Source organism: Dicentrarchus labrax, unplaced genomic scaffold, assembly GCF_905237075.1.
Source record: "Dicentrarchus labrax unplaced genomic scaffold, dlabrax2021, whole genome shotgun sequence".
Taxonomy (NCBI): Eukaryota; Metazoa; Chordata; class Actinopteri; family Moronidae; genus Dicentrarchus; species Dicentrarchus labrax.
The window spans coordinates 17631131-17652271 of NW_026136709.1; the positions used below are offsets into that span (position 1 = coordinate 17631131).

Below are 21141 nucleotides of genomic sequence, written 5' to 3' on the forward strand. Positions count from 1 at the left end.
CCTGCAAGTCTGCTTCTTCCAGACATGTATTTGGCTTACCAAACAGCATGTAGCTGCATAAATATATAAAGATTTTCAAATATGGGCACAAAAAAACCACAATGCCAAAAGTTGGACTGTGATGTTTTGCCAGATTTTAACAGGCCTACCAATTTGTTAATAACAATCACATCAAATTAAGCCTCTCCTCGGCAGTAAAGTAGGCATGTAAACAGATTACTGAACTGACGTCATATTCCCAGAGCTGGGGGTCACTGGACCAGATGCAGCACTGGTGCACAAAGAGAAAATTCCAGTACGTTGCATCAATGGATGTGCTGTGGTCGGCGAGACTGTTTACGCTCCTTTGTTATAAAGTTAACCAGTGTGATATGTAACAAACACATACAGTACAGAAGGTCTGATAGTTTACATAATTCTTCTTGGACTTAAGTGTCTTAAATCCATCAGGGAATCCAAATTAAACTAAAGTCAGTTTTAAAAAGGATAAATCAGAGAAACGGATCAGTCAGTGTGTTTTTTCTTTGTTTTATTGCTCAGCAGTAAAAAGTACAGTGTATACTACAGTACAAAAAATACATAATGTTGAACACTGCTCCACCGTGCCACTGAACGTTTTGTAAAATATCCACTTTTGAGCGTGCAAAACAAGAAGCCCGGCTGTGAGCATCCAATGCAGGAAATATCAATAGGTTTAACCGTGTTATTCAACATCGCCCTTTGAATCGGTGATTTCCGAACAACATCTCACAATGCAGAAGATCTTTAGCGACGATAGAGGCAGGCAGCATTGATTATTGAAGAAAAACTGCAGCAATGCAAAGTAAAAGAGATGATAGAAGGACCACAGTATCAATAATTAAAAAACAAAATATTCAAACGCACTTCTTTATAATTAAACTGCCTCTGTATGTGCTCACAGTAAATATTCAGCGTACATTATTTAGTTCATTGTTTTTATTGGTCAACATTTTTGACAGCCTCTAACACATACTATGTGGTCCAGCAACTAATTCACAATCATTCAACATTTCAACAAACACAGTTTGCATTGATGGACAAACACATTATTTATGGAGGGAGACATGTACAGTAGCAAGGTTGGTCTAATTGTTTCCTACACCGCTGAGAAACTCTTTCTCAAACTGGGATATAACCAGTAGCCACTCCACAATACAGACAAGTGACAGACAGACATATACAGAGGCACAGACAGACAGACACAGAAAAACAGATAAAACTGAGCTGAAAGTGATACAAAGTCTTGTTCGACTTAAAGTAACAGTGATATTTGGTGAAGGGGGGCAGCACATTTGAACTCATCCGTCAACACTTTACTGCACACTCACACAGTTTGCTTACACACACACACACACACACACACACACACATACTGATATATAAAGGGCCAACATAAGGAATTAAGACATCTATGTGGTCCCTCTTAAGAGAAGCTGGTGACACATGAGGGGGAAAATCAGTCCAAACTGCAGGATTTAGACCCCAAATTAACCAGTTTTCGAGCTCAAATTAACCATTAAAATCAGGGCCCATATTCACCAAACTGCTAAAAGTTCAATTTTGGACACACGTAAAAGTAAAACGTCTTCACTTTTATTCTCAAAATAAAAGGTTATTGTCATATTTCTTATGACTTAACAATGCTCTTAAATCTCCAGAGGTGTCGGGTAACAACAACAATAAAGCTGGCATTGATTTTGTTTGCAATCGCTTACATGCATCTTCATTGTCTTTACTTGTCAATGTGGTACTAAATTCCCCTTATATGATTTCTCTGATGTACCTTGTCTACCAGCAGTTAACTTTCCAGTTAACATTTTGTTTCCATTTCATCTATCTTATTTAATCCTTTCAAAAACAGCTTCAAACCTGTAATAACCTTCTTTTTTTTTGGCCACTTGGGGGCAGCAGAAACAAGTTGTGAACACTGACATATCGTCACCTTTTAAGTTTAATTGGCGAACAACATTATCAATCATTTGGAGTCAGGTTTATCACCTGATGAAAGTCCAATATTGACTCTCTTTTAGCTCTGTTTTTGGTCTCCACCAACTTCTGACGGAAATATCTGGCTCTTTGACTGTTAAATGCACAACTGCGCTCACCAGCAAGCCCTAGCTGTGTCTGTCGTTTGGTGCTGACTGATGCGTTTTTAGAGCCTTTTCTCTGAAAACAGCTCCCTGCTACAGCCGAGAAATGACACTATGAAAGTGGTGAGAGTGAAATAAAACTGCTAAACAATGAGCTCAAACTCGCTATAAAGCTCTATATAGCAGAGGGGGCTGTTATTTCATACATTATTATAATAAAAATATTGATTATAGCCACTTTAAATGTTTGTTTTATTCTGTTCTGCTCTAGTCTGCTGTTGTATTGTGTAGAGGGTTCTTGATTTCGTTTTACTTATAAAATAAAGTATTTTTTGTCATTATCTACAAAAGTGCACTGTAGATAAAACATATTATTATTCACGTATTAGATTTTATGGTTGGAAATTTGACATTTGAATTTCTTCAGGAGATATTCAGGATTTCACACAAAGAAAATTAACTTGTAAATCGCATATGTTTTGTCAGAATAACACAGAGCAAAATGTAAGGATGAAGAAACCTAAAAGAAATGATGGGGCAGATGTACAGCAGAGTAAATCTGTCTCTCTCTATCTCTCTAGTTCTGATCAGAGTATACTGTACAGGTGAATAATCATGGGATCAACTGAGGGCTGCTATTTATTTATTTCTTACATTATCCTGTAAGTAGGAGTAAGTGGCTGGAAAAATATGCCTTATTGTTCACTTTTAGCACAATAACTTCTCTACTCCTAAGTTTGCTCTCCAGAGGTTTCTTAAGCGTATTTCTCAGCTGGATAAATATGGGCCCTGATCTCCAAAACAGTATTTTGCCACAAATCTCTGTTTCCCCCCACATGTACGTAGGTGCTATATTCAAGTTCAACAGGCTATAAGTATTTTGGGATTGATTTTAAAGGAAAAATAAAATTACAACAGAACAGCTTTAATGTTTTCATAGCACATGTCTCTCTCTAAAGCAGATTTCATGTGGCGACATCCACAGTGCACTCACCATCAAGCCACTGTAATGAAATTAAAACCACATATACTCTGTATTTTATAAAGACAATAAAAACCTCTTATCACAATTAAGCCTTTTGTAGAAAATGTACATCAGAAAAATATGCGGGTGCATTCTCATAGTAAATAGTGTCTGTTTACATCACTCTTCTTTCAGGTTGCTCTTTGTGTTTGTCATATACAGTATAAAGTCAAAGTCTCTGAATAATTTTACCACATATATAAAATAGACAACAACAGCAGGGGGAGCAGAAGAGGAGGACCCAACAGTGTCTCTCTTTCTTTGTCTCTAGATGGCAGAAGCTTTGTCTCTGTTGATGAAGAGGGTCTCCTGGCAGAAAGGGTTAACAAGGACCACGCTGCTGCCGCTGTAGTCTCCATTAGGGGGTAGACAGGTGTCATGCTCCTGCAAATGCACACATACACATTTAAAAAAATGTAGCACTGGGGCCTAACTGTTAAACAATAGCTGTGATTCATAATTCACGCTTCAGGGCTCACCATTAGGGCACACACTGCAGTCTACTGTATCTAAGTCACTCTACAGGCAATGAGCAAACTAGTGTGGAAGTGAACAGAATAAAATATGGGTTTGGTGCACCCCAGGGCTTTTAAGGAGATAGTGAACAAAGATATCTGACAAAGCTAGATGAGCAGAGATACAAAGGGAGGCTCAGGGGAAGATGTAAAATGCTTCACGAGAGAAGAGACAAAAGGGAGGGATGACTCAGAAGAAACAAGGCAACAGGGGAACTTAATGTAGGGGGCGAGTGATGTAGAAATGGTTGTTGATGGTGAGTCAGCAGTAATAAGGCAGTGCTAGAGGAGGGAGGTGTGACAACAAAATTATTTGTTTTACAGCAGTAATCAGGCCATTTTACCAGCAAGATCCAATCAAATCAAACATTTAGGTTCATAATGATTTCTCCCAGAGCACTGTCGTTTACCTATAGCACTGGGGGAAGCTATGAGGCTGTTGCTCTACAGAGACAGGTAAAGCAGGGGAAAACAACACCTGGGTGTTCACCAGGGGCATCCCACACATGATCCAACCTCAGCTTCCCTCTCCTGACGCCGCCCCCCAAACACGCGGCAAAGGATTGCAAAATGAGCAATGGTAGAGGAATAAGAGAGAGACGATGACAAAAACATGCAAACAACAAACATGCAACAAAGCAATGCAAACAATATGATATGGGAAAGAAGAGGAGGTAGATTGCAGATTTAATACCAACTTGGAAAAATAATACTTTTGTACTATTTCCACCAGGTGGCGCCGAAAATGCACTAAAAACTCTTAATCTTATCTTGTTATTTTCAGTGTTACTCTCAGTGTAATAGAGACCACATATGGTAGAAATATAAAGGGGATGGACATAAAATCATGGGAATAATCTGAGGCAGCACATACCCTGAACTACAAGAACTCCTAATTTGTCAGATGATTGTCAAAAGATTTATATTTGAGTTTTAAACCAACATGAGACTAAAGAGCCTCCTTTTGAGGTCTGTCAATGTGCATGTAGCTCCTGTATTTAAAGACTATCTAAAACACCCTCACAGAATATTCTCGACAACCTGACTAATAATCTATTATTCTAATCTATCATCATCACCACGGCTGCAGGCAGGATTTATGAAACACTGCGGCCACATTTGCAAATTTCGACTGCAGAACATTTTTGACCTGTCATCAACCAAACTCTGTGGTTGTTTTGAGAATTAAATGTATTAATTTTATTCACTGATGCTCAATTGTATGTGCCACCTTACATTATGGTCTAAATGTTCTTTTAAAGCCTTCTATATACTGACTGGTATGTAATTCTGGTGGAAAATAGCAAACGTTTATTAAACAGTCTAATGTTAAAATATGTAGTCTAAAAACTCTAATTGTACAATGTAAACACCTCCTCAAGTCATAAAACCCCTCAGATTCACAGAAATATTACAAAAACACAACCTCAGTGTCCTAATTAGCAGCCATTTTCCTCACATAAAGCTCTTTTATCAGCTTGTCACAAAAACTGTGATTGTAAATTACTTTTTTACTAATGACGAGTTTTGCTGTAATTTAGAATTCCGCAACATTATCCCCAAACAAGGACTTTAATGGCCAAAAGTGTGCATTCCTAATAACAAAGTACTGATAGGATAATACTTCAATTTACTGGATGTGAAAATACTAACAAGTACTCTTAAAAGATACACTGCAGGGCCTTTTTTTGCTTGTTCCATACAGCATCCCTGTAAATCGTAGTAATACAGTGTCATGCTCAAGTGCACTTCAGCAGGGGCCTCAAGGCTTGCTGACAGGAGAGATTGGACATGGATCCTCTTGTTGTTTCCATACTCATTAAAACCATTCTGCTGACTGATAGTGAAACATCAAGTAAATGTCCCCCCACTTCTGTGTGCAGTGCTGTACACTAATAGAGTGTCAGTGTGCCAGCAGTTTGTACCTCGCTCTCGAGAGTGTGTATCTCTCTGGGCAGCTCCACAGCGTGCCTGCTGAAGTAGTCCATGGTGATGGCGTTGTTCCAGTAGCTGAGGTTGTTCTCCTGACTTGACGACTTCTTCTTCCTCCTCATACAGCACACAGTCAAAAGCACAGCTAGAGCAGGGAAAGACAGGAGTAGAAATTGTTGGTTAGTGCAGGGACTGGAAGAGCTGCTGCTTCAAATAGCCTCTGAAAGCGCCCACACTGAGGTAGAGGCTGTCATGTTTCACGACAACATGCAACCGTTAGAAGAATTCTACCTTAAAATACTGTTTGAAATAGCTACTGGTGCTTGTAGTAATTCTGAGCTATTTAAAACAACAAAGCTGTCTGCCAGTAACACATTTTCAGGAATCAGTACAAGAAAATAATTTATTATCAAAGGGGAAGAAATCCATATTTCTCTATCTCCAACAGACCAAAATGCAAAAAATTGGTTTGCCTAAGGTGCTACTCTTCTGCTCGATGAAATAAACTCTACCTCCCCTTGCTGTTATATTGCTATTGCACTTTCTCCAATTTAATGCAACAAGATCGAGCCCTGAAGGGTGTCTGGGGGCGGCCAAAAGGCATTCTAAAAAATGAAGGAAATCACATACGGAAGCAAGTGCAAACCCAGAAAATAAAAAAAAAAAAAGTAAGGGCATGAAATGAGTAAATTATAAGATTTTATTGCAAAATAACTCTTTTTGGGAAATACTTTATACTTTAAAATGCATCATTTCTGAGAGTTAGATAAGAAGATTAATAACACTCATATCCATCTGTTCACTGTTAGCTTAGCTTACATAAAAAACTAGAGGCAAAGGCAAACTATCCTGGCTCTGTCTGAAGGTTACAAAATCTGCTTCCTCTAAAGCGTGGAAATTAACACCTTGTTTGTAACCCATTTGTTTAATCCTCAGACAAAAGGATATAATTGTTGTGATTTCAGTGTGGCTTATGTGCTGGACTATTTCTTGGCAGGTTTCCTGGATTTACAGAGCCAGGCTAGCTGTTTCCCTCTGTTTCCAGTCTTTATGCTAAGCTAAGCTTAACTGCTGCTGGCTTAACTGTACAAACATGAGATTTGATTTTCTCACCTATCTCTAATAAAGCAAATAAAAAAGGTCCAGTGTGTAGCATTTAGTACACCATGTTGAACCACCATGTTTCTAAAGTAAAGGTATATGTAGTATACAAAAAGCACCTTCACAGCCACCATAGTTTCTCCTTCATGCTTTGAAGTGGACAGTGAGGCCAGCTGGTTGCGATCTGCAACTACACTGCTAGATGCCTGCCACTAAATCTTACACACTGATCCTTTAAATAGAAACATGTTTTATGACTGTAACATTAGTAGGATTTAAGTCATGTTCAGCTAAACTCGAAATAAAATCTGACACTCTTTAAATTAATTAATTTCCCCTTCTGTCAAGCTGCTCTAACATTACTTACAACATGAGGAGACAGGCACACTGATGGCCAACACAATCCACACAATGTCCATCCTGCTCAAGCAGATGGTCGTGCGAGACGACGGGGAGTCAACGGTGGGGCCTGAGCTGTTGCCGGGAGTCCAGGGGTCCTGGGTAGTAGCAGGCACCTGCTTGTTTAGGAAGTTCCTATTGCCTGTGGAAGGGGGCTCCGAACTGTTCCCCTGAGCAGACGCCAACTCGACAGAGCTGCTGTTAGAGAGCAACCCTCCATATGCAGTTACATTCCCCAACCAGTGTCCCAGAGGGTCATTACCGTCTGTGCTGTTACCTTGGACAACCTGGCTATGACCATCCTTAGTGGTGGTCTCGTTTGGTGCAGTGTGGTTGTTCGGGATGGTTGTTGAATCAATGCTGAGCTCAGTGGACAGGGCTGGAGTGGTTGTGGTGGAAGTCCCTGGGGTTGACTCTACCACCAGTGGATCAGTTGGGGGCTCGTTGGGATCCACCTCCCTCAGGGTGATGGCGTGGTGGTGTGCGGCCCCCCGAGCATGCTCCCTGAGTTTCAGGCCTAGCGCCGGGTCAGCATTCATTGATGAAGAGGAAATGGAGGTCAAGGAAGGGCGCTCGTGATCGGGAATATGCTGCCGGCCGTGGTCAGTGGATTCCCCAACACTCAACTTCTGAAGCCCATGGTGTGCAGTGAGAGTATCTCCTCTGTCTGATCCAGAGCTGGACATGAGAGCCAGGGGGTTTGGGGCCCCTCTGGCAGTAGATTCCACATCTATATTTGGGACCGCTGTGCTGAGAGATTTAGGGCTGCTGCTGCTGCTGCTGCTGGCCTGGTTAGTGCTGACAGTAACTGGGTTATGGACTTGAGGTACCCTGACCATTTTGTGCATGTGGCCTTGGTTTACAATATCAGAGCTGGACTCCGGGGGCTGATTCACATGACTCTCAGAGCTCACAGTGTTTGGGGTGACAGCATTTGTGTCATGAAGGGGAGGGTCGTCATGAGCCAGGCTGGAAGTTTGGGTTGTGTGAAACAAGGCCAAAGGGTGGAGTGCGACAGTGGGGAGGATGATGTTTGAGGACTGAGTGCCTCGTTTAGGTGACCATTCCCCGCTACTGGAGCCTTCCTGTTGCCAGTCCAGTGGGGGAGGTTTGGGGGCAGACAGGGGGCTGCTCTGGGCGGCTGCCATGGAGACAGGGTCCTGGGATGTCTGGCTGAGGTACAGCTCCTGTGCTGATGACACCAGTCCTACTGACAGTGCTAGGAATGCTAGAACACCTGCAGAGAAAGAGAGAGAAAGCTCATGATAAGCACATTATGACGTAGAATATCCTTTTAGCTTCATTAATTACTTGATTATTATTTTGTGTGTGTGTGTATTTTCAACATGTCTGTCTGCCTAAATATAATTTATGTCTTTCTCAGCCCAGCAGGTGAAATTGACTACTCAGGTGTTCAGCAGAGACGTGTACCCTTGTCTTGCATTCATTATGCTCCTCAGCCTTTGATCTACTGAACTGCTGTGTTTGTCACTCGCCTAGTTTAACTAGGTAAGTGCTTTATTAACTGGATTATTCACTAGATCTATTGTGCAGCTAGGACTTGGAGGACGTCTCGGTCTTTAGTTCAAACAAAGCTGCCTTGTTACTCCGCTGAAATGCTTAAAGATCTTACTCACTTCACTGCGGTAATGCAGTCAAATAACAAGCGATTATTGATTCTAATCTCCAGATAACACTGAAAAAAGGTTAATTTAGTGTATAATAATCTTCTTTATGCAAGTTTAAATAGGATTAGATGTATTCATACATTTTCAAGTGATCTTTAAATCTTTGATAATTGCAGAACTTGGAAATAAATTGTATTTTATATTAAGATCAGCGAAGAACACATCAGTAGACTTAATAAATGTATTTTCTGAAACAAATAATCAAGTGAAAATGCATTTTCAGCCAGTGCAAATGTCACTAGCTTCATGCTCAATACTACAGAAAATGACTTGTAAAGATATTTTTACAATGACAGTCGTCACAGCATCAAAATAACCCACTTAACATGCTAAAACCATCTCAGAGAGCCTGACAGATTCACTTTCTTGAGCTCAATCCCATAAGGAAGCTGAGTAGAGACAAGTCATTAGCAGGTGCCTGTGGGGAATATTGGTCCTATTATGTTATCCAGCAAGAAAGTCATAGAGGGAGAAACGTGCAAAGGCTTATTAATTTCCCCTTTGCTCCCTCCCCTCCATCCCTTATTGACACTGTTAAACACTGCTAATGTGACACATTAACGGAGCTCCCACTGGGCGGTTTCTATGCATTTAGCTGAAGACGGAGCATGCATCCTGTCTGAATGAGGTTATGTGGCATGTTAATGGTGTGAGAATACTACACGTTCCAAGGTTATTTAGACATATTTGTATTTCTATTCTGCTTAAACCATTATTGGTTTTTTGCTTTAAGAATAAATCTGGAAATGTTCTAAATTTCTTTCAGATTTTTAACAAATCCAATGAAAAGACCAGAACCAACAGTGCGTTAGGTTGTCCCTCAACACTCCTGTCAGTGACATTCAGCTTCAAGGCCATTCATTTCTACTGAAGATATCAATTAATACGGCTCAGTAATTACATGAAACAGCTGGGCACTGTAGCTTTTAGCAAACTTTAATCAAACAGTAAGAAATTGTGCATTCATTGGGGACTATTTTCAGCTGTGGAGTCACGCATATTTTGTTTGCTACTGAGTGTTTATGGCTGCAGGACAGTGTGTGCGGGAGTGACTAAAATTAAACTACAGTGTGTGTGATCATGGTAATAAAGGAACATGTCAACAGTGTGGCTCACTGATGCGTTTTTAATATTTTTGACAAAATGACAACAATGGATGGTCGATGGCACAGAGGAATAACCTCAGGCTTTGGATACACAGTCTTTTCAGTCAGCTTATTGTTGTTTTTGCTCTTTTCATGGGATTTGCTGACAATAAGAAAAATGTAGAACATTGCCAGCCTTATCCTTTAATAATACAGACCTAAAGTCATTTACTTTTTAAGACTTATATTAGAAAAATATATTTTTTAAAGCCATTTAAGAGAAAACAAATGCCACAATATATTGTCAAAAATCTTTTTTTCTCTAACCATAGCCCCGATCTCTTTTTTGTAATATTGCTGAACCCTGCCACACAAATAAAGCTGTAGACGCACACACTCAATGGGTCAGAATAGGGCTTGAATCAGAGAAAGGCCTCCAAGAAGTTGGCAAAAAAGGGCACTGACATAATATAGACAAAGAAAACTTTTAAATACATGAACATGCTGATGTGGGTATTCATGAGGTCTCTGCAGTAGAGGTTAGTTAAGGATAGTGATTAAAACTACATTGTTTTGGCATTCATAAAACCCTCAAAACAGCAAGAGTCATAGAAAACACACAGAGTCTAAATCCACCAATGTGAACTGGATGTTGTGGCCATCGTTTAACCATGGTGCTCCCTCAGTAACTATGGAAACCCAGTTTCCATTTCCAAGAAGAGCAGAGGAGAAGAAGATGGGAGAAGAGGTGAAAAAACAAATCTGTTGTAGAAATGTAGTAAGAGACAGATATATATTTTAAACAGTCCAATATAACAGCCCAGGCAATAGTCAATATCAGTAATCTCAACATTTTTTTGATAGCCTCTCCATCCTCTTTGTTCACTGAGGGGATTTAAAATATACCACAGCAGAACCCCAAAGCACTGACTATTTAAACTCAGCCTCTGAATCATTAATCATATTCCTCCATACTCAATCACACAGACTACCAGGATAGAGGGTTCAGACCCTGTCTTCCATTAGCCAAGCCTGTCACGTCTCTAATCCATGGAGCCCACTCCAGACCCATATCTGAGGAGATAACACACATGGCCATTCTTGATTTATGACTGCTCATCTTTCCTAAGATGATCCTTAAGTCAGGGAAATGGAACACAGACAAACCCAACCTATCAAAGCTTAAGTATTTGGCCTATTGTTGATCATCGCCAATGTGAATAGTGGTCACATTAGGCCAGATTTAGAGGATAAGGCCCCTTTCATATGCTCACAAGACATTGCAGTTCACAAATTAATCTATACTGAAGACTGTGCATGAACAGAAACACAGCATGAAAGAGAGACAACAAGAAAAAAGACTGAAATATGATATTTGAATAATAAATAAAAGCATTATTGTGACAAAATCATAGGTATAATATATCAAATACTAACATTTGTAATAGGAAAGTTACCTCTCTGCAAGCTGTAAGCAAGGCAGAGTAAACACTATGTTTTTAAATGCAAAAAAAACACATACAAAGGATAATAGAGGTCAATTAAGAGTGAACAATGCTGCGGTCTGGCTTGAGATATACTTTCAATCAGTACCCAAACCTGGCTGTCACAACCTGGCAACCTGACACTCTGCTGAATAAAACATAACACCTAGACTCCCTTTAGAAAACAAAGTTATATCAGAAATGGGCAAACCAGATGCTCTGGCACACATACACATAAACAGGATCATATTCTTCTAATTTGTCCAGAAACATGTTGCTTCACGCTAATCTGTAACCAACATGGAGATTAATATTCATTCAGGACTTTGCAGTTTAGTGAAATCATATTTTATTAAAGATCGCATCTAAAATGTTAAAGGAGAAAATCTGCTTTTTAAGTAAGTTTGCACTTAGACATCTGACTGCTTGTATATTTATGAGTGCTGAATACATAGTGAGGATAACACCGGCCTTTTTATGATTTGCTGTGTTGAGTTCTGAGGTTTATTCGCTTAAAGTTTGTAAATGAAGCTCCTTGTTTGACTTTAGGAATCTCATTATAAGGGTCACTATAATAATGCAATACACAGGTTTCCAAATGACATATAAGTGAGCTGCAGCATGCATGTGAGGGGTAGAAAATGAGTAAAGAGGAGTTGTTTTAGTGCCTTACAACAGCATTAATCGCAAAAAGTAATTGTTGGAAAACGTTCAATATCCCGAGAGAGAAACCTTGTTAGTTCAGAATGCAAAACAGCTTTTTCACAAAAACCTGTTGAGGAAGAAACTAACACTCGCACTAAGGTAAGACAACTCAAATTTGTTACTTCTGTTTGGTTGATTATTGAATTGTATGAACGTTGGTGAGGCCCGGTGATCATTGCTTTGGTAATCAGTTTGACCTGTTTTAGAGTTTCAATGTGTGATTCAGTGACAGATGATAAGAGGTGGCAGAACGGTGTCTTGGGATGGAAAAAGCATCACATTGTTAGGCTTATAAAAACAAATTACAAGCTGTGGAAACGTCTAAAGAAACTGGGTGGCAGCAGGCAAAGGACAGTAATTGAATATTGTATATGGTAACATTTTAACCCATCCCATCCTGCCTTTTAATGCTGTGGAGAGGAAAACTGCCAACAATGCAACTGATTGTCTTTGGTTAGCCTTAAACTTCCTGTGAGCAGTATTTAGTGGCATCAAGCGGTGTAGCTGCAGATCGCCTTATCTGGAGCCAGTGTTTGGTTTGTCTATTCTGTGCTACTGTGGAAATATGGCAGTTCAACATGGCAGACTCCATGGAAAGCACTTCTGTGGGTTTTGACAAGATGAACAACTAATTCTAAGGTAATGAGAACACATTTATTCTTATTTTCAGGTGATTTTACACTAATGAAAACATACCTACGAATATTATAGTCTATTTCTGATAAAAGATCCTCCTAAATGTTACACACTGGACCTTTAATTTAGTTAGAAAGCTTAAACATGGAGACGAAGTAGCATGTCCAGTAGCAACAGCGTCTGTATTTTTCTCTAAAACATGCTGATGTGAGTCTATTTTAACCTGTATACATTCTATTGCTGAATTTCTCTGTGTTTGTGCAGGGAATAACATGTGTATCTTTGTGTTTTTACACAGTTTTTTCGCACTGTGTTGCACACCGTTGTAAATGGGTATAATTTGTCATAACGGTTGGGCGTCTGGCTGATGGAGTGAGAGCGTAAGCAGGGTGAACGCAGACAGAGAGCCCGGCTCGGCCTCCACAAAGACAGAAGCAGGCACATCGAGTGAATTAACTAGAGAAATGATTGAAAAGGCTCGAGAAGTGAATTGAGCTTTATGAACATCCATTATTGAATTAAAGCACTGGGAAGAACATGAGAAAACTGGATGGAAAAGGGAAAGAATAGCGAGGTTGGACAGGGTGGGAAAATGTGCAAAGAGTAGGCCAGAGGTGTAGTGGGGGTAAGAGAGGGAGATATGTGGGTCTTTCTTCAGTGATAAGACATGAACAAAAGCAAAAAGGTTGGATTAGACACATTAGACCAAGGACCAAAAAGGGACATTCAAAGGAAAATACGGTGTGAGAGATAGGAGAATATAGGAGGCACTTTTTAAAACATTTGTCTTGCTCAGCAACACTCGTCCACTCAGCATGATTTTTTCACCATTGTGCCTGTTGGCTGTTTTTGGCCTGACATGATATTTTTTCACAAGCACAAAAAAAAAAAACACCACACACAACAAGAGTCAGTCCATTTTCAGCAGTGATGATGCAAAAGAGAAGGCGAACAACATGAATTCTCTGACTCTGCTTAGATGCAGACAAAAATTGGTGTGTTCAGTTTTAATGGTGACATTGAATTATAGGTCTTTCCTCTTGTCCTACTACTACATGTAGTAGTAGAAGGACATGTTTTATCGGCCTGGAGGGCGACACACACACACACACACACACACATTGTACACTGTTATCACTCTCACCAACCTGTTGCCTTCACTATCTATATCACTCAGCTGATCATCTCAGAATAGCACATGCTAATATCATGGAGACAAACAACGCCCAGGTAAAATTACTGTTAGATAATGCCCCCATTTATTTGACTAATGGTGTCAGCCTGATTTCTATTAACTAAGCTCAGGATGTATGGAGGGAGGGGCAATTTATGCAGGAAACCTGCTGAATTAGGGCTCTTGTGAATGCATAGGAAGCCGGTGACATTCGTTGAAGTCCTCCATTGATGCCATCGGGAACATCAATAAATCATGTTGCAAAGCAGGATCCTGCGCACTGATCCAATGCAGGCTTTGTCCCACCAATCATTCATTATTAGACTCAATGTCAGGGGACAGGGGCCAGAGCGGCTGTCACTGAATCTAAAGTTACACCGGTGAAATAAAAAAACCCAACACATAACATTTACTCCTGCTGATGAAACTCACTGCATTACATTTTTACCATGGATCCAGTCAAAAGACTCAATTCCAGAAAAACAATATCGTTCAGGCACATGCATCATGAGTCTTCCAGCCTAATCAATCATCCTGGAGCACTTATGCAGGCTATCAGCGCTTATGCACTAGCCTGGCTGCATGATCAATCCTGTAGGGGGGCTACTAACCATCGAGGGTGGGATATATATCTTTTGTTTCCAGGGGTCACCTCATTCTACATGCCATGGAGAACGATGTGGCCCGAATGTACAGCGACAATCTGCCTATAAAGCAAGTGTTGGAGCCAGTGTCGCATCATCAATGGGCAGCTGGCAGTGGCACTATTCGAATTGGAGGCTCTACAGGAAGCCAAAAATAGGAGCTGCAGAGTCATCCATCAATGAGGCTTGTGAGGGTTTGTCAGGCTGTACTTCTGAACTGTTACAGTTCTTCCTTTATTGCCCGTCATGCTGCCTGCGCAGGGAGATGACAGAGCAATACGTTTGGGGGAACAAAATATGTACAACCAATGAGAATCTGGCCAAGGTCACATGTTAAAATAGATGACACTACAATGATAACACCTGTGTTAAGATTAAATACCTGACCATATAGAATAACAATGTCCTGTATGATATCTTAACTAACATTAACTAACATTTTTTTTTATATATATATATAGTATAGTTTGAATCTTATATTCTATTATAGGGTGTAACATTGTCCAGTTATCTTTTATCTGGTTTTGGCATATTTGCAGTGTTTAACAATGTGCTCTGTGCATGTTAAACTAAAAAAAAAGAAATTAATAATATTGAACTGTATTAGTGGTAGGGGTTAATGTTAATAACTAAGTCATGGGATGAAAAAACAACCAATAGTACAGTTACAACCTGGATCATCTGTACTTTAGAGGGATTATAGAAAGTGCAAGATGAACTGGGAAGATTTATTTCTAAACTGTAGATACTGTACATTGTTGTTTATAAGACAACATAGGAGTATATTAAACCCTGGTGTCAACACCCATAGAAAATGCACAGGATATGACTTCAGTGTCCTACATTTTTGGTCTTTTTCTATACCTTTATCCAGCACCTGAAAGGGTTTTTCTGGATGTTCCTGACCTATGAAACTAGACTGTTGGTGTTAATTTATAAAAAGGCAGTATGTGTATATCAATAACTATGTCAACGTGCCCTTGAGAAAGACACTTACCCTCTGCCTACATGTGTCATTGTAAAAAATATATATAAAACAATGCCTGAGATGTAAAAGTATGAGAACTAAAAGGAATTACTGTATGTCCACCTCATTATCTAATGGGATAAACATGCATAACTGCTAGTTTGGAAACCCCAGGGCATTGAACCATAACCAATAATTAAGGATGTCCTCCTCACAGCCCAACCGGCCCTCCATGGATCACATTTAGCCTCGTTTTATGGTAATCACAAGCACTCCACTGTAGCGTACAAACCTCCATGGGATTTCCCCCAAATCCCTCAGGGCAAATGGAGAAGGCTTTATCTATACTGCTCATCAGAATACCAATGAGCCTTTATCACATCCTACACAGCACACACACCGCGGCTCTGCCATCTAATACAAAATGAATTCATATCTCACTTTTGAAGATAAAGGCTGACAGACCAGAATCAAAGTAATCATAAGCCTTAAATGGAGAGTTTTGTTAAAGGTAGTCCAAGCCTTTAATTTTAAACGTTGACGTACCGTCAGAGCGAGTCACAGAAACAGATCGGATTCATCAGCTTCAAGCAGACAAAACCCTTTATCAGCAGGCCCGACTGGAGAGCTGTCTGACTAACTGCTGGGAAGATTGGATTATCACGCCTGGACAGAGAGCTATCGGCCCCGACTGACTTCAATGGACCCGCTGCACTTCTGCGACTATTACCGCCACCAACAGTACCACTACAGTACTATGATTATCACTATCTGTATCATCACTACACAACTAATAGCAACACTGCTATCTACATCTACAACAACTACAACAACTACCACTACTTCTGGAAGTCCACTTGCTACCACTACTCCTATCACTATACTGCTATTACCAGTACAACTGCGATTAATACCAATATCACTTTAACTATGTCTGCTGCTGCTGCTACTACTATAAGTACGAATATCACTTTTTACTACTACAACACTTCTACCTCTACTACCACTACTTCTTTCACCATTAGTGTTAATATCAAAAAATGTCTGCTACTCTTACGAGTGCAAATACTACTATTAATAGGCTACTAATACTACTACCAGTGGAGTTATTTACCTCACAATTACTATATTTCTACCACAACTGCTTTTACTATTAATACTGCAAAGACCACTACTCCTGCCACTAGCTGTTACTACTACAATGATCTCTACTACCACCAATACAATTACTACTAGTGCTGACACCATTAGTAGGCTACTGCCAGTAATACTTCTGTAATAACTACACCATCTATGCTACTACTACTGCTGCGTTTCCTCCTGCTACCACCACCAGTACTACCTCTACTAATAAAATAACTACAATTAATGCTAACACCATCTCTTCCACTACCACACCTATCACTAATGATACTACCATGACCACCAGTATGGTGCCTTCCACATTGTATTCTTACTCAAAGAATATAAACTGAGTCGTGTGGTAACGCGGCTCAACATCCATTTCACCCTAAAAGGAAACTAATGCTTTTCCTTCCTGTTCGGCGATGTTGTCGTCACGCACTCATCTTTCAAGAGATGAGTAGAATTCATCCTCATGTGGAGGCGCATACATATACTGGGCGTGTAAACAGAGTGTCATCTTTTACAGTAGCACAAACAGACAAATTCCTTTGGTTTTGCTACTGGGTGTGTTCGTTTGCCATTCTGGGGAGAGTGTCTGTCCCATGGGGGAAATAGACAGATACGGCACATCCTGTAGATCTCTGGAACCATCCTGGTTGAGAAGGACTACTGCATGGGCGGAGTGGTGGAGAGGCGGAGCGGGGAGGGCACTACAGATGTGAGGCCTGAGATAAGGGGGAAAGCTTTCGTAACAGGATAATGGCTTCCTGTTTGAATACTCCGCAAATTGTTTGTCAGGTTACAGCAGCTTTGAACAGAGATGTGTTTATCTGAGAATCAGGCGGCGGGAGAATGTGAAAACAAGAACAACAAAGAGGCCTTTTGCTGTTTACTGGGATAATGATTTAGCTACAGCGACTGTGACAGCAGCAAAAGATCTAACAGGAAGGAAAAATGTTAAACAGGAAGTTGTCTGGAATCTGGGGAGCACAACTCCATTAAAGTCACAGACACTGCCAATGTCTTCCACTTACAGAGAGTTTCAACATTTTCATTGTTGTTGGAGGCTTTAAAAAGACCAAGAATTGTTGCAACAACACACTTTAATCATATGAGACAAGATGAAGTCAGACTGGGAAGATTACTCAAGCCTTGTGTAATCATTTACGATTCTTTTTTTTTTTAAAGGAGCTGACTTCAAAACGCAATTTGCAAGCAGTTGCCTTACTTGTCAGGCTTTGCTTTGAAGACCGAGCTGCCAGACACAACCTAATTTTCAACATTGTTTCAGGTGTATTATGTCATCACAACATGCTCGCGTAGGTACATAGGAAGCACTGACAGAAAAGGTACAGGATAGAAGAACACAAACACAGCAGAGAGGGTTGACCAGAGGGAAACAGGGACTTCCTCTTCTTGCTCTTATGTCTGTCATGATGCGGAATCATCAATCGTAGTTCTCTTCTATCTGCAGTATCTCTTCTCTTGCCTGCTGCCGAAGGATGTTAAGGCACATCTGTCGGCTGGTCCGGAGAGAGAAATGAGAAATGTCTCTGTACTGCACAGAGACAGAGATTTCGGGTGGGCCTTTCAGTTCTGAACACTGTAAAAAGGGAACCCTGATGGAAAAGGGCCGAGGTAACTCAGACCCCAGCTGGATATCCAACTGAACACAAACCAAAAGGAGCGCTATGCTTTCTAAGACTGGCTCTATCCGAACAAAACCAAAAAAGAGGCTTTAAAATCCATTCTCAATATAAACTCTATAGGAAGCTAGTCCGCAGCTTCGACTCAGACTTCTCTTCCATAGATTAAACCCCGGCAATGTGACCTCGCTCCACCTCTGCTACAGCTTAAAGCACTTCGCTCACAGCAGTCCAGTCCAAGTTTATCACCTCTGAGGGATTGAGGCAGATTTGTCTGCAGACAGCCTTTGGCACCGCTGCCCTGAGGTAGAGCTTGGGGGTGCATACCAGATATCATCAGCCTGTTTAGCTAACTGTCCAGGAGCCGGGTGGGTCCCAATCTGACCCCCATGTTCCATATTCATGTGACATTCTGCGCTGGTACCCTGCCAGAGCTTCGTACAGCCTTGATCCTGTCGTCTGAATTTAAAGCAGCACAGACTCGAACTATAACAAGAACTAAGGGGATACAGCGCTGTATGTACAGGATCTGATGTCTACATAAGATGTTTCTATTTCTATTGTCAGGGTCTTCAGTAATAAATGATTGTTTTTGTATTCACGCACAACGGGGAACCAAGAGAATGACTAATGACTCATAGCATCATTAATGGATTACTTTGACAGGAAATACGCTTATTTGCTTTCTTGCTGGGAATTACATGAGAAGATGGACATAAATATGAAGCTGCTGTTAGTAGATGGTTGGCTTAGGTTAATATGACTGTAAGTAGTGAGAAATAGTTTGCTTGGCTCTGTCAAAGTAAATAAATCTGCCTTCCAGCACCTCTAAAGCTCATTAATTAATATATTCAATGTTTCAATGATTCAAGGTTGTTTAATTGTCATTTAAAATGCAAGGTTGTAAATTGTTATTAGAGCTTGTTTGTTTAATCTCTACAAAAGTTATGTTTTTTTAAATCTGGGATTATTTACTAAATGTTATATAATATGTTCATTAATGAGCCTTAGAGGTATTGATAGACAGGGTTCCCCCTAGCTAGTTGGTTAATTTCCCTGTTACCAGTCTTAATGCTAAGCTATGCTAAACTATGTCGTGAGTGTGACTTATATTTACTTATATTTTACAGACAGATATGAGAGTGGTATCGATCCTCTCCCCCTTGATGAAAGCAAATAAGTTTTGCTAAAATGTCAAATTATTCCTGGATTTTTCTGAAAGCTCCAATAAGTCTAACATGGAATTCAATAATACAGAAATGGCTGAAAAACAAACAAAATGGCTGGCCGTCATTCAAAGGAACTGCACACAACTTTAACCAATATAGTGATATATAGTCAATGCACAGTATTTTTAGCCCTCACACTCTGCAACCATACAACCAATGATGTAAATGTTTGCAAGTCAAAAACATCTACCGTCCCTCCCATGTGACCTGAATGCAGCATAAACACAAATTCAATAATGTGTGTTTCTTTTGGCCCTACTTGATGGAGTCTATCGTTATATTAACTTGTGTAAAATAAATACCATTAGAAATCTACTCTTAACAATAAATAATAGTAAACCAAGTATGGTTCTCATTTCTCTTAGTGTTAAATTCTGCTGAATTCGTATTTTTATGATAGCAACAGGACTTTTGCAGATATTTCCTCTTCTGATTTTGCATCTGCAGTGCCCAGTGGCATTCTGGGTCCCTGGTAGCACACCCAGGACAAGACACCCTGCAGATGCCCCTTGCCTCTCCTGTTGGGTCTACTCACTCAGCAGCTGGCAGCGCAGGACCTGCAGGCTTGTCTTCATGGTATCATGTGATCCGGCTCCTCCTCCACAGTGCTCATGGTTCTCTAGCAGAGAGACAAAAAAAAAAAAAAACAGAAGGTATGATGAAACTCTAAGGTATGAAAATCACATTCAAGTCATGGCCAGTGTATCAGTGTGATGCACTGTGATTGTGTCAGGGCAGGTTTAAGTAGAGTAGACACGGAAAAGGAAGAAGGGATTGTAGGGATGATTGTGCGGATTAACCTTGACAGTTTAATCCATGTAATGACTGCCAGACAGTTACACCTCTCACAGCGGATGATATGAATTACATGTAACTAACAATTCATAATAAAAGACCAGGTAGGACTGCAGTGGTGGTAAGCCTCAGCTGCCAGGCTTCAAATCAGCATTGGCATCCTGCAGGCTGTGTTGGTCAGTAAAACCAATTATGGAGCATTAAACATTGACCAGTAAGCCTTGTTCTGAGATAGCCACTGCATGTGTGTCAGCGAGACAGGTACCCAAGGGTGCTCTTTAGGAGAATGACTCACTGATGGCCTTCTGTTAAATGAAAGGCGCACACACACACACACACACACACACACACACACACACACACACACACACACACACACACCTCCTTTCACCCCCAGAAGAGTGTGTGCATGTGAGTGTGTGTATGTTTACCTCCTTTTGTGGAAATGCCCTTGGGCAACACACGTGCCCACACCATTTCTAAAGAAGTGTATTTGAACAAATACACACACCTAAGCACCCTTCACCCTACCTGCATGAATAATCTGTTGTGAGTGTGACATGTGAAATTGGATTTGCGGCCCCCAGGACGAGGGGTCTGGTTGCAGGCATCCTGTATTTCTGTGGGAGACGTGTGAGATGAGAGGAGCAGACAACAAAAGCACAGGGTAGTAGGGTACTGATCCTTTCATATGGGTTTATTTCTCATAAATGCAGTCTCGCTGTGCAGACTGAGAGGAGGCAACACACTGCATCTGAGTCATCCTGTTTATATTGCTGCCATTGTGGCAACCTTTTAATGCTTATAAACTGTGTGGAGCTATAAATCTGAACCATGCAAGCCCAGACTATTTTGAGAGTTTTGAAAACTTTGTTGAGTAA

At 40.5% G+C, this 21141-nt stretch overlaps 1 protein-coding gene across 1 annotated transcript in view; it reads right to left on the bottom strand.

Annotated features, from left to right (window-relative positions):
- Positions 1-512: 512 nt before the first annotated feature.
- tmem108 (transmembrane protein 108) overlaps positions 513-21141 on the bottom strand; it is a 46090-nt gene continuing 25461 nt past the window's right edge. Inside the window, exons 2-5 of the mRNA XM_051411020.1 lie at positions 20001-20084; positions 7051-8319; positions 5576-5727; positions 513-3519 (exon numbers count right to left, since the gene is read on the bottom strand). Of these exons, the coding sequence (XP_051266980.1) occupies positions 3403-3519; positions 5576-5727; positions 7051-8319; positions 20001-20040 (1578 nt within the window). The 5' untranslated portion in view covers positions 20041-20084 and the 3' untranslated portion in view covers positions 513-3402. The remainder of the gene's footprint in view (positions 3520-5575; positions 5728-7050; positions 8320-20000; positions 20085-21141) is intronic.